At 37.1% G+C, this 14522-nt stretch overlaps 1 protein-coding gene across 3 annotated transcripts in view; it reads right to left on the reverse strand.

Annotated features, from left to right (window-relative positions):
• Positions 1 to 14522, reverse strand: part of zgc:172282 (leucine-rich repeat and fibronectin type III domain-containing protein 1-like protein) — a 163207-nt gene that overhangs the window by 58046 nt on the left and 90639 nt on the right. For all 3 annotated transcript variants that reach the window (XM_051130073.1, XM_051130075.1, XM_051130074.1), the window contains exon 3: positions 5821 to 7211. In XM_051130073.1, coding sequence (XP_050986030.1) covers positions 5821 to 7199 — 1379 coding nt within the window. In that variant the 5' untranslated portion in view covers positions 7200 to 7211. The remainder of the gene's footprint in view (positions 1 to 5820; positions 7212 to 14522) is intronic.

Consider the following 14522-nt stretch of genomic DNA (forward strand, 5'->3'; position numbering starts at 1 on the left):
GAATGGATTCGAAAACGGTAAAACTCAACTGTTTAACTCTAGGGGAGTTGGACAATGAGCCTATTTTCAAAAAAGTTAAGTGTTCCTTTAAGCCTTGTCTGTGAAACCAGGGGTATGACTAAGACTAAATTAAAAATGGCTGACAAAATTAACACTACCTTGAGCGTGTCAGTTGTGTTGCTGTCTAACTTAATATCTTAATTTGGGTCTTAAGGGTTTTGAACAACATAAGGGTGAGTAATTAATGACAGAAGTGTCATTTTTTGGGTGAACTAATCCTTTAAGCTTCACCGGTAGTCTTTGTTGTCAGTCAGCATTTCATCTATTTCAGTGTGTATGTGTGTGTAGAACTAACATTGCTAGAACAAGGCATTATATGTTTTAATATTCATATAGCAGGTGCATGGTCGTCACACAGTCACAGTGGAGGTTATATTATAGGCTACTCATGCGATCAGCGCAGGTGCTGCAGGTGTGCTCAATTATTTTGGAACAACCAGGACATCTGGGTCCAGTCAAATATCTGCATATGCTACTTTTAGATGGCATATTTTCATTTTGATAATTAATATACCAAAATCTCTGTTTTACTACTAATTGAACTCTTGCTAATGATGTTTTAATGAAAAATGTACAATGAAATACATACAGTATAGCATGGGAGTAAAAGTGGTCCTACAAAGAGATCTGTCCTTTTTTTTCACAAAAAAGGAGCTATTAGGTGGTAACAGTCATGTAGCTATTGAACACAAGGGGGTTTGAGATGGGCAAGTTGCACCAACCATCTGTCCCGCTGTTTGAATAACAAGCGCATCCACCCTTTTTCATCCAAAGGCACAATTTACATTGCCTGCTTATAAAGCACACATGATCTGATCTAATTAAGATTGTAGGGAAGCTCTGGACTTTGCTTTTGTCTGGCTGTGAAGTGGATAATTGCTGTGTTTCTTTAAAAGTATCTGCTGGGGGCCCAGTGAAAATAAAACCCTGAAATTCTCGGCACTGGTTTAATATTCATTAAGAAAACAATTAGCAGATTGCTAAGAGTAAAACCTTTCTGCCATTTGTATTAGCAGAACACCCATCCGTCCCTGTATTGGGTGGTAACTAATTAAAAGTAGCAACGCTACTTACTTCACTTCATTTTCAGTTGCATGAAAGCACTGTCGCTCAGCTTTTAAAGTAGTAGCTTCAGTCTTGCCAGTAACAAGCTGCATTTTTTTTCCCCACCCAGCATGCAGTTGTTTATCACAATTTGGTTTTAGCTTTTCAGTTCTAGTACTTATAGGCAGCATTATTTTGGTGTTATTTATATATTAATTATTATTATTATTATTATTATTATTATTATTATTATTATTATTATTATTATTATTATTGTAGTTTTAGCTTAAACATATTTCTATCAGTTATTTGTCAAGGCATTTATTGATTGATTGACTGATTGACTGATTTAAAATAATAATAATAATAATAATAATAATAATGTAGTTTTAGCTTAAACTTAAAGATATTTCTATCAGTTATTTAGCAAGGCATTTATTTATTTATTTATTTATTTATTTATTTGTGTTTTTTTTTTTCAGATTTTATTTTAATTTTATTTATTTTTTTGCAAGTTTTAGATAATAATAATAATAATAATAATAATAATAATAATAATTATTATTATTATTATTATTATTAGGCTTTAACATAAAGGTAAACATATTTATTTATTTATTTAGAATTTTCAGGTTTTCTTTTACTTTTAGTATTTTTTAGTACGTTTTAGTACTTTTGTTATGTGCTTCTGACATTTTAAAACTACAATAATAATAATAATAATAATAATAATAATAATTATTATTATTATTATTATTATTATTATTATTATTATTGTTGTTGTTGTTGTTGTTGTTGTTGTTGTTGTTATTTGGCTTTAACAAAAGTAAACATTTATTTATTTATTTAGAATTTACAGGTTTCCTTTTACTTTTAGTAATTTTTAGTATGTTTTAGTACTTTTGTTATGTGCTTTTGACATTTTAAAACTATAACAACAACAACGACAACAATAATAATAATAATAATAATAATAATAATAATTATTATTATTATTATTATTATTATTATTATTATTATTATTCATTGTTTGTTTGTTTGTTTTTTTCTGACACAATTTTGATGTTTTCATTTCAAATCCATCATCCATCCATCTGTGTCTTTCTTACAATTTTTTTCTGCCACAATTTTGATACTTTCTTAATGTTACTTTCAAATCCATCATCATTACTACTCAGCAGCATTACTACTGCATGATTCACAATGAAACAGTGCAGAAAAAAACAATATTGCACATAAACATGCCCACAACACTCATGGAACTGTCACTCACACCTGTGAATTTCAACTCGTTGTTCACTGTATTTCATCTGTCACACTGTATTTAGCCTTATCCAGACAAGTTCTCCCTCAGGATTTTGGTAATGTTTTGAAAGTCCCGTTTATCCAGTCAGAAGTGAACATGCCCTGCTAACTCTTCTCCTTCGTACATTTTAACCTTCGTCAAGTGTGTAACTATAGCTAAATTTAGTGTTGGGCTACCTGTTGTACCTTCATTACAAATTTCAACCTTATTTCAGTTGGTGGATCTGCTGGCACCTCATTCGATGTACAAAAGCTAATCAATAAGGAGAGAGATAGTAACTGTAAATTAATCTTAAAATGGTTTTCAGTAGAATTTACAAGATGGAATGGAAACGGGGGAAAAACTGTTTTGGCTGTTAGACAACAAAGTGCTCAGCCTCTGATTTATGAGGAGCTGCTTTTAACCACTTTTACCATGCACTACCAGGATAAGCTAATTTTCTGCAGCCGTACACAAGGCTTTCTTAAGGATCTTTATTTAAGGAACACAGCTGTGTGCCTTTCTTCCTCAAAATAAAACACTCTGAGAATAAAAGTATCACCCTCACAAGATGTGCTTTAAAGACAAAGCCAGGCACATGCTGCTGCTCAGAGCATTCTTTTGCCACAATGAAAAATTGCAACTGAACTTAATTTGCGCTTGCTGATAGATGTGAACGCTTTCTTCCCAAAAGACACCTCTATGAGCAAAGCCACTTAATCAGTCCTTTCTAGCAGACGCTTTTCAATGACAATTAAGGCACATTTTCATTATTCTTCCAGCAGGTTTAATTAATCTCCTGTACACAGTAGTTTATTGCTGTACTAGCACAAAATGCTGTGTTTTACAGAATAACAACATTGAATGTGACTTGGATTACTTAGATAAGAGCCTACTTAAATGTGAATTCAGTATATTTTTGTTCACATTTTGGAGAGCCTCTGCTTCATCTCTGGATGCTATAGACCAATTTGGAGTAGACGTCACAGTTATGTCACTGGCAGCTGCATGCGCATAGCAGTTGCAGAAAAACACTGGTAACAAGTGGACGTAACTGGGTAAAATCCATGGAATAAGAGGAAAAAAAAAAAAAAAAAAATATATATATATATATATATATATATCCATCATCTATTTGTATGTCTGTGTCCATCTATCCATCCATCCATCTATCCTCTATCTGTATGTCTGTCCTTCCATCCATCTATGCAATGTCTGTCTGTCCACCCATCCAACCATCTTGTCCATCTATCATCTCTCTGTCTCTGTCCATCCATCTGTTCGTACGTCTGTCCGTCCATCCATCCACCCATCCAATATCTGTCTGTCTATCATCTATTTGTCTATCTGTCTATCCATCATCCATCAATCCATCATCTATCTGTCGGTCTATCCATTCTTCCATCCAGCCATCTATCTATAATATATATATGTGCAATCAAAAATGTCTAGCTGTCCACCCACTAACCCACCCATCCATCCATTTATTCAGTTCCAAGGCTTTTAAAACTTGACTTTGCAACATTCAGTTCCTGCAATTAAATGTCAAGACAAACTTTGAATTAAAAATTTAAGTACATCAGTTCAGTTCAGTGAATGATGCACAGCCTTGATATACACTTAACACATTTAATCCAGATTTTGCATTTAAAACATTCCTAAAGTGCTGTTTACCTTACAGTGTATTACAGGGCATCACATCCTGGGCTCTGTGTTGCCTATTCATCATATTCAAATTCATACTTACATGCCTGCAGTACAGTCTTATAGGCATCGTTTCATTTAGGAGTTAAAAATGCCTTAAGAAATGTGTTCTGGTTCAGATAGTTCTTGTCCCCTCCAGCTGTCCTCTAGTGTGAAGAGAAACAGCAACCTATTTTGATATGTCTGTCTCTATTTTTCTGTTCTTTTGGAGTGGCTGTTCAAGGTGTTACTCTGAGCTGTCAATGGTGCATTGACTTCCTGTGGCATCCTGTCAGAAGGAAGTGTGGCCAGTATCATCACTGATAATAGAGCATAAGTGCCTTTCCAGATCCAGCATAGCCTTTATAGATTGTTAGCTGTTTATGTAAATGTATTTACCAATAACATGACATTGGCTTTAACAGAGAAATGCATTACAGTCTATTTGCATGTCCTGGGGGAAAAAAATAAATAATCTATTGACACGCTTATTTAGTCAGAAGGAGCAGCATTGTAGAGATTTGGTTAAAAGGTCACAAGAGAAAAGAAAAAGCTTAAGAAAAAAGTGACTGGATGCTTGTTTTAGAATCAATGCGTTAATGCGCATAAAGTTTGACAAGCTGGACTTCTCCTTGGAATGACCTAGTTTCTCAAAGATTTACACTAATTCACTCTTAAAGAGACAGTTCACCCGACACTGGCAGATGATTTGTAAATTAATACATTGTGATGTTTGCACCACATAACCAGCTCCGTATGTATGGCCTTTCTAATGTAGTAAACTTGCTTGGTAGCGCATGTGATACAGAATGTGTTTTTATGTAACATTTGCTATTGCTAACACTATTGGTTAAGTTTAGTTTAAGGTAGAGCATATATATATATATTCCACTCATCAGACATTTTTTTTTTTCTAATTGCTATGTTATGCACAACAATCAATCAAAGTATCAATGATCCATACAGCGTTTTTTTTTTTAGTTTAGTTTCCCCCTAGGAAAATGTGTTATGTGTTAGGTTTTTTGTCCATCCATTTCAATGTATTTTTCCTGAGGTTGTGAGATGGATACTAATGCATAGTCGTCTCCAGCACCCAGCCTAATTAAACATACCAAACAGCTGTGAATGAATAGATATCACAATGGGTGTGGATTCTAAACACTAGCAAAGACAAATTAGCCTGGTTTTTGCCCACCTTCCCCAGCACAGTTTTTATTTTTGCTCGTACATGTCAAAAAGAATCATCTGTTACTGTGACCATAGAGTCATCCTCTCTGATATTTCTGTCTTCTTTCATGAATGGGATTTCTGAGGCTCAAAAGAACATTGTGCACAAACACTTTGAATTTTGGATATCCCACAGCTTTAGAAAATGCTCTGGGAATACATGGCCCATAAACAGTGCAACTTCTGACAGATGAAGCAAAGATTTTCTCTTTTATCATGACAAAGGCATCCTGCGGTGGAATACAGCAGAAGTTTCTCCTGTCATTTTTTTGTCATTCTGAAACCTGAAGCATAAGGCAGGTCCATGGAGATGAAAGCCATTGATTACCGCATTAAACAATACATAAATAAACTGCAGTAAACAGAAGCAATATCTAGAGCGAGTCCTAGCAATAAAATCAATGGAGATTGGTACTTAACAACATGGAGAACATATCATTATAATAAACTTATATGGGAGGCCTTGATAAGAACCTTGCTGTGTTAGCACAACCACTTCACAAAACAATGTGCCATCTTACCTGTACACCAAAGTATCATCTGAAGAGCTGTTGTACTGAATCTGAAACATCCTGATTCCAGGAAAATGTTGTTGCGAAGGCCACCTGATGAGTGCCGAATTTGCCGTAAGCTCAGCAAGTACCACCTTCCTCTCCTGAGACCTAGTCTCATTGCTGACGGATGAAGTCGACTTAGCAGAGGTTAGAATATCGGATGGTCCTGGATCAGGTTCTCGAATCCGGTTAGTGCTGTTAGCTAGGTGGGGCAGCGGGTTGACCACCAACTCCACCGTGCCTGTAGACTCTCCCGCAGCATTAGACGCAATGCAGGTAAAGACTCCTGTATCCTTCAGGGAAGTGATGTTGATCTCCAAACTCCCATTGCTAAAGCTTAAAGTACGGGAGGTGTTGGCGATTAGACGGCCCTCTGGAGAGATCCAGTGAACGTCTGGATCTGGGTCCCCATTGGCCTTGCATTTCAGACTGGTGGGCTGGCCTTCCATGGTGAAGATTTTGGGAGATTTCCTTGTAATCACAGGGGGATCACAGATAAACTCCTCCTCCGGGATGGTCCAGAAGTACTTTGCCGTAAGGTCGGGAGGTGACGCACAAGTTTCCAGGTCATCCTCTCGCGTCAGCCTCCTTAGCCAGAGTAGCTCACAGTTACAATGTAGTGGGTTCCCTCCAAAACTTAGGACAAGGGAGGAAAGGGGTGACCCTTTTGACTTGGCATAAACTGGTATCCTAAGGAACAAGGGGTCAGGGGGTATTTTCTTAAGTTTGTTGGATGTCATATCCAAACGGGCTAGTTTGTGTAGGTTCGAAAATACTCCTAGAGGGACATGCTCTATGAGGTTATGGTCCATGTTGAGAGTGTTCACATTGGTGAGGCGGCCTATAGTTTCCCACGGGATATCCACCAGGTTATTGTACGAGAGATCCAGGTCCTCGAGAGTCCCCAAAAAGTCGTCAAATGCATGTGGGGAGATGTTGTGCAGTTGATTGTTGGCGAGGATAAGGTGCCGAAGGTTGGTGAGTCCTCGGAAGTGGTCGTCCGTGATAACGCTCAAGCGGTTACTGTCTAGATGCAGTGCACGCAGCCGCTTAAGATCGGCAAAAGTGTAAGGCATAATCTGGCTGATGGTATTGCGGGACAGCGTTAGGTGCAGGAGACTGGTCATGTTTGCGAAGTCCCTCCTCCTTACCGCCGTAATGAAGTTCTCAGTGAGACGCAGCTCTACTGTACGCCGGTCGATGACTGTTGGCACAAAAAGGAGGCCGGTCTTGGCACAGAGGATGGCTAGAGATGGCGACAGGTTCTGGCACATGCAACGCTTGGGGCACAGCTGTCCTGACGCAGACACAGCCAGCACCAGCAGGGAGAAGATCAGCCACTCCATCTCTCGGGGGAACTGCAAACAAGCAAACACAGTGTGTTGACATGTAAATGCACTCTCCACTTATAAGTTCAAAGCCAATGACTTTCTAAAATGCACTGTTACTGTATTGGACGGATAGCCTTAAACAACATCATGCTGTTGACACTAGCCTAGAATAATGAGCATAGTTTGCAAAGTATTTTAAGTCACTCTTGGGCTCTGCATGCAAATCCACACTCAACCCTCGTGTTCTGTTTGTGGACTTTGAGATTCCAAGGTTCTTTTAACACCTTGAAAAATGTACCTAACATAACTCTGAAGTATCTGGTTGATACTTCATGACTTTTTTCTATAAAACCTTAATGCAATGATTAAAAAAAAAATGCTACAGTTCTAAACTGGTGTACTGTATAGACCACAGAGAGATAATCGCTCTTGAGCTTTGATTAGGTCAGAGTCTGATATTAAAATAATATGATGGAGTCAAAGTTCATAGTCTGGCGGGTAGTGTGCCGACATATAATGCCATTGCGTTACGGGTGTCCCAAGTTCGAATCCCGGCTTGAGGACCTTTCCTGATCACACTCCCTCTCTTTCTCCCCTACTTCACTTCCTGTCTACTATATAAAGTAGGGCTGTCAAATGATTAATCGCATACAAAATAAAAGTTTGAGTTTGCCTAATATATGTTTGTGTACTGTGTATAATTATTATGTATATATAAATACACACAAATTAATGTATATATTTAATGAAATATGTTTTATACAAAATATTTGTATTAATATATAATGTAAATTATAATAAATACATGTACTTGTAAATATTTCTTAAATATATACATGAATGTTTTTGTATTTATATATATAGACAATAATTACACACAGTACACACACATATATTAAGCAAACTCATTTGACAACCCTAATACAAAGTTGTTTCTCATGGGGACAGCATCCAGAATGCTGGTGTTTTTCTCCCACCACCTGTGCAAAAATCCCTGACCAAATTACCTAGAGCTTTTTTTTTTTTTTTTTTTTGAAACAAGCACCAAGATTGTGTGGTAATTTCCGTCCGAATCCACATCTTTGAGAAATTGATTCAAAATTCACAGTCGCATTTCACTTGCAATTTGTGTGCATATTTATTACTGGGGAAAAAAAAAAATTAAAGAAAGAGAAGAAAAACACATAAATTATATGTATATATATATATATATATATATATATATATATATATATATATATATACACACACACATTAAACCGAGCAGCTTTGTTCACCATTTCCCAATTTTTAAATGCCACTTGAGCAGTGTGTTTCATAATATCACAGAACTGGCTTCTTGACTGTGAATAAATCATCATCCAAATCCATGAGTTTTGTCGCCGAGATGCCATGGGAATTTATTTTTACAGATGTCCACATGATAAACAATTACCAACCAAACAGGGCTTTTGTGTCACTGTGTATCACAGCTTACTAGATATATTGATATAAAAAAGTAAGCATCCTTGTATCATGGTAACAGCAAAATATGGCTTTTCCATGTTATTGTTACAGCGTAATGTAGAATCAACTCATTATAAGTAATTGTGGAGATGATGTAATGTGGCAGAAATATGTAACCTCTTGAAACTGCATTAAATATCCTTGTCCACTCTGCAACAATACAAATATAGCATGTTTTCCAAAATCAAACTAGAGTCATCTGAGTGCAAACATGGAAATATCAAATTAAGCGAGACCAAGAACAAACAATTCTCACATATTTAATGCAGTCTTCACCTCTCAATCACAATGAAAGCAATTTCCATATTACAGATAAGGTTTATTCTAAAGTATCTGTCCTTCATGAAATAAGTGCATCTCAGCAGGTCTTGAGATAGATGTAAAATAGATATTAATCTTTGTGTATGTTTGGCTGCCATGCAACAGGATTGAAGCAATAACATTACTAAAGTAAATCTGTCCAGCTAAAACAAAGCTGTTGAGATGCGTCTGACAAACTCTTTAATAGATTTATAGTTGTCATAGTGTGGTTATGCTACGACATCATAAAGCTGCCCCTCTGGTTGACAATATTTATGACATAATTTCTGCTGCCACGACCGCTGGCTTTACAACATAACGATCTACGTGAGACTCGTTATATGCAATTAAATGTTTTTAGTGTGTGAATTTGGAAAAAGGAATCATATGCCACTGTCTGTAATAAAATTCAGAAGAATGTGGTGTAATGAGACCCATGTTTTCATGGTAGCCATGGACTAACTTGTCGTTGCCTTGAGTGAGACAAAGGGATTTGCATTTTATCATAACACAGCCATGTAAAAGTGAAAATATAACACAAAATCATGATAAAGCAGACAAATACTCTCATGGGGATTGTTTGAAGACGCCTCTGATCATCAAATTCATTGAAAGTTGTCTCTGATGTATCCGTCTGATTTGGCATCCAGTTAAAGTCATGTTTTTCTGCACCACTGGCATTGCCAAACAGCATACTGTTCTTTGTACTTCATTACGGAGTTATTGGTGCTTAATCATTGATGATTTGACATGATTCTGGATTGTTTTGCTCTTCAAAACTCATCACAGAGTTGCTGTCATAGCAACAGGTCTATAAGCTCAAACCTGAGCAAAAGTAGGGTTATTTAACATGTTTCAGTACCTGATTTTATGCTTTTATAAACAGTGTAAAAGCCACAATCTATACTACTATTCAGAATTCGGGGGCAGATTATGTGTTTGTATTGTATGCATGTATTTGTTCATTCATTCATTCATTCATTCATTTTAACTTGTTTGCTTACTTGCTTACTTGCGTACTTGCTTGCTTACTTGTTTGCTTACTTGCCTGTGTGCTTGGTTAGCTGTTTGCTTGCTAACTTGTTTGCATGCTTGCTTTCTTACTTGCATACTTGCTTGCTTTTATTAAATGTTTCTACTTGCTTATTTGCTTGTTTATTTGCTTACTTGCATACTTACTTGCTTGCTTGTATACTTGTTTCCTTGCTTATTTGCTTGCATACTTGCCTGCTTATTTGCTTACTTGCATACTTGCTTGCTTGTATACTTGCCTCCTTGCTTATTTGCTTGCTTGCATGCTTGCTTGTATACATGCTTGCATACTTGCTTATTTGATTGCTTGCCTGCTTGCTTGCATACTTCCTGCTTGCTTGCTGTTTACTTGCTTGCCTGCTTGCTTGCATACTTGCTTACCTGCTGTTTACTTGCTCGCATACTTGCTTGCATACTTATTTGATTGCTTGCCTGCTTGCTTGCTTGCTTGCAAACTTCCTGCTTGCATACTTGCTTACCTGCTGTTTACTTGCTCGCCTGCTTGCTTGCTTGCTTATTTGCCTGCATACTTGCTTACCTGCTGTTTACTTACTCGCCCGCTTGTTTGCTTGCTTACATGCTTGCTTGTATACTTGCTTGCTTAATTGCTTTTATTAGATGTTTCTACTTGCTTATTTGCTTGCATACTTGCTTCCTTGCTTACTTTTATTAAATGTTTCTACTTGCTTACTTGCTTGCTTCCTTGCTTTCTTATGTGCATACTTGCTTGCTTACACGCTTACTTGCTTATTTGCTTGCATACTTCCTTGCTTTAATAAGAAATGTTTCTTGAGCAGCGTATTAGAATGATTTCTGAATGTTCATGTGATCAGAATTTAAAATGTTTTTAATTAAGAAAAAAAAAAAAAGTAAATTTGATTAAATAAATATGATCATCAATCTTATTGACCCCAAACTGGTGGTGCCTATTAGTAAATATTGTAGTGTGAAAACAATTAAAATGGAATTATGTTGTATAATTTATATATTTGTCATGATTCTGACAAACAAGAAGACCAGCCACAAACTCAATGTTAGAAAGAACATATTCAGGAAGACCTACAAATAACAGTATTTAAGCTTTAAAAAATAACATGCATAACCATTAAGCTGCAGACGATTCTTCAGTCACTGAATCAAGCTAAAGCCACATCATGTACAGTATATACTGTAGGGAATTAGTGAAAGATTAGTTCATGGCAAAACTCAGATACAAACCTAAATACCCTTCAGAACAGTAGCCAATCCTTCTCCTGAAACCTCTCCATCTGAAAGAAGCTTACGTTAAAGACTGACTGGTGGATAAAACCACCTGAAGTAGAAGGAAAGAGTGACACTCTTCCACTTTACTCTGACGCTGGTGAGAGGCAGTAAGTGATTTCCGGAGTCTTTCTACCGTTTCGTGCCTCTGCGACTGACAGAACTCCTAGCCCGGAGAGCTCTTACGCAATGGAGATGGATTACCTCGTCCATGTCTGCTTTCTACCAGAGTGCCCATGGGCCCTGTGAGGTAAAAGTGTGGTAAATCGATCTGAACTTCCTTTTCCTGGAAGGAATGGAAAAAATAACCTCACAGATCCTTTTTTGCAAAACTCCGACCAGCTGCGGTGTTATTTTGCTTGCTTGCTTGTTTTGTTTTTGCCCGTCTATTCAAAGCGACTTCATATTAAATGCAACTGCTTTGCTGCAATGCATTGTTGTGCATCATCATGTGACTCAAACCCCTTTGTGCTTCAATCAATGTCATCCAGTGGAGAGCTCTAGAATCAAGCAATCACAGTAATCATATGCTGCCTTGGGACTTGAGACGTGACCCGCAGGGCGGATGTCATACTTGTCTGTCACTCACAGTATGCGTCGAATTACGAACTGAATGAAAGTGACTGTTCTGAGCTTTTCAATTAAAAATTCACAATGGATTTAATTCGGCACAATGGAGGCCCAGGCGGGTGTCATCAAAGATGAAGAACCCTTTGGGGCACACCAAATTGGCTCGAGAAATAGAGTAAAAAACATAAAAATAAAACTCAGAGACCAGTAGAGACACAAACTGAGCTTTTTACCCTGGATATCAGCTCTCATTCATCTCGGGTAAAATTACGCCCATTAGTTCATGTTGCTATGACAATCCAAATCGGAGAGTGCATTAATCACATCCCATTATCAGGCATTTTATCTTAACAGTGGGCCTGTGGTTTTCCTCTCAGTATTGAACACTGATCTGAATTATATCAACACAGTGACAATCCACAGAAATGGGGATTTTTCTAAACCAAAACAGATGCTTCAAGTACATAACACATTCAAATAACAGCAGTTAGCCATTTCTACTGTTTCCAAGGCCTGCATATCCATTACAATTCCCCTGTAGACCTCATCTGACTGCAGATGTTCCCTGGTCCATTTAAATGAATAATTAAACCAAACTAGTAGGTGCATTTTGCTGAGATTTTCATTTAAAGGAAATCTGCATCGAAACTGCTTGTAAACTATGCGTGACCTGTCATATTTCTTTCCTGATTCAGATTAAATGACTATTTCAGTGGAGAAAAGCAATATTTAAAAAGAACTTTTTGAATTGTGGCCAGAAGCAATGGTTTGAAATTAAGAACGTCTTGATGGTTTGTTTCTTACAAACATGCAGCTTTTCACTTCACAATACATTACCTAATGGACTGGAGTTTCCTGGATTACTTGTGGATTATTGTAATGTTTTTATCAGCTGTTTGGACTCTCATTCTGACGGCACCCATTCACTGCAGAGGATCCATTGATTAGTAGTGATAATCTACATCTTTGATGGCCTGTATTCATCTTTTTCTGGTTTAATCTGAGGTTGCCTGATACAAAGCAGAGCTTCACACTTGCACAATACTGAAATATCTGCTATGAACATTACTTATTTTTGTCAACCTGGCACCCATGTGCACATGCGCATTCTCTATATGTGCATCTCAGTGGGTGCCGTTCACAGTAAATGCTGCTCCACACAAACTGTTATCATTTACATGTGTGGAGCACTTCAAACTCTGGATATTGTTGAGTTTAGGTTTATTATAACATTCATCTGGGAATGCAGCGTTTAAACATTCACTGATGCTCCAAAAGGAAACTCAGTGTATTAAGAGCTGGGGGGTGAAAACTTTTGAACAGAATGAAGATGTCCAAATTTTTCTTATTTTGTTGAAATATATATATTTTTCCCATTTAGTACTCCCCTTCGGAAACATCATAAGATACTTGCATATTTCCCGAAAGACAAATTAAGTACAGTTAACCTTGATATTCAAATTTAAAAAGTTTTCACCCCCCGGCTCTTAATGGATTGTGTTTCCTTCTGGAGCATCATTGAATGTTTGAACCTTTTTTAATAGTTATGTTTGAGTCCCTCATTTGTCACATTGAGTCACTCAAGGCACCATATCAGTCCATTATATGGAGAAAAATCCTGAAATGTTCTGTCAAAAAAAAAAAAAAAAAAAAAAAAAAATTTCTTTACGACTTGAGAAAGAAAGACATGAACATCTTGGATGACAAGGGGGTGAGTACATTATCTGTAAATTGTTGTTCTGGAAGTGTATTTCTCCCTTAATCCTCTGCGTCCTCAGTGACTTGGGACTAAATGATGACTGCTGTGTTCATTATTACATCCGACAACCTCATTCAGAGACATTCTTGTCTTCCCCTGCACCAGAGTCGAGACAATGGCGGTCGGACTGTTCTCAGCTCAGTCAGGGTGGGTCTAAGGTAAGACAGTCATGTCAATCAACTATCGTGGGAGTTGCCTTGGTCGTTGTGACGTCACATAGACAAAATGCTGAGAATGGCTTGCTTTGAAAAAGGAGATATTACTTATAAAGATTAAAAAAATACCACTGGGTGGATTTTTATCATTGCAGGGTGGTTGCGTACACACACTGCCAACACACATTTATGTTCAAACAACATGTAAAAGTGAGTTTTGCATCCGATGACCCCTTTAATAAATGAGAATAAGTACATTACAGTATAAATGTATTAGAATGTGTACATTATTATTCATGGGCTTAAAAACAAGTTGCAAACAATCAGAATATAGAGTGTCCAATGTTAACATTAAACCTATTCCAGCCTGTTTTAAGTTGTAATTGGATTATTGCACACATTGCAGTACTGTGGTTTGCTTAGTGCTGAACAATGGCAATCCACAGAAACAAGCATTTTTCTGAGCCAAAACAGATGCTTTTGCAGATGTATTCAAATAACAGCAGTTAGCCGTTTCACACTTTCGCGATCTGTGTATCTATCACAATCCTCCTAGTTACTCTAGGCCTCATTTGACTGCAGATGTTCTCTGGTCCATTTAACATGGACTGCAGTGGATTCATATACTCACAGTGTGACGGTTTCCTCACTGAAGAAAATGATCACGGACTGATGCAGGATGAGCTGTTAATTGTTTGCTCGGTGTCAAGTCTCAAAGGAAGACGATGCCCCTGAATATCCTTGGCACTGGAGCGG

Source organism: Labeo rohita, chromosome 15 (genome assembly GCF_022985175.1).
Source record: "Labeo rohita strain BAU-BD-2019 chromosome 15, IGBB_LRoh.1.0, whole genome shotgun sequence".
NCBI lineage: Eukaryota > Metazoa > Chordata > Actinopteri > Cypriniformes > Cyprinidae > Labeo > Labeo rohita.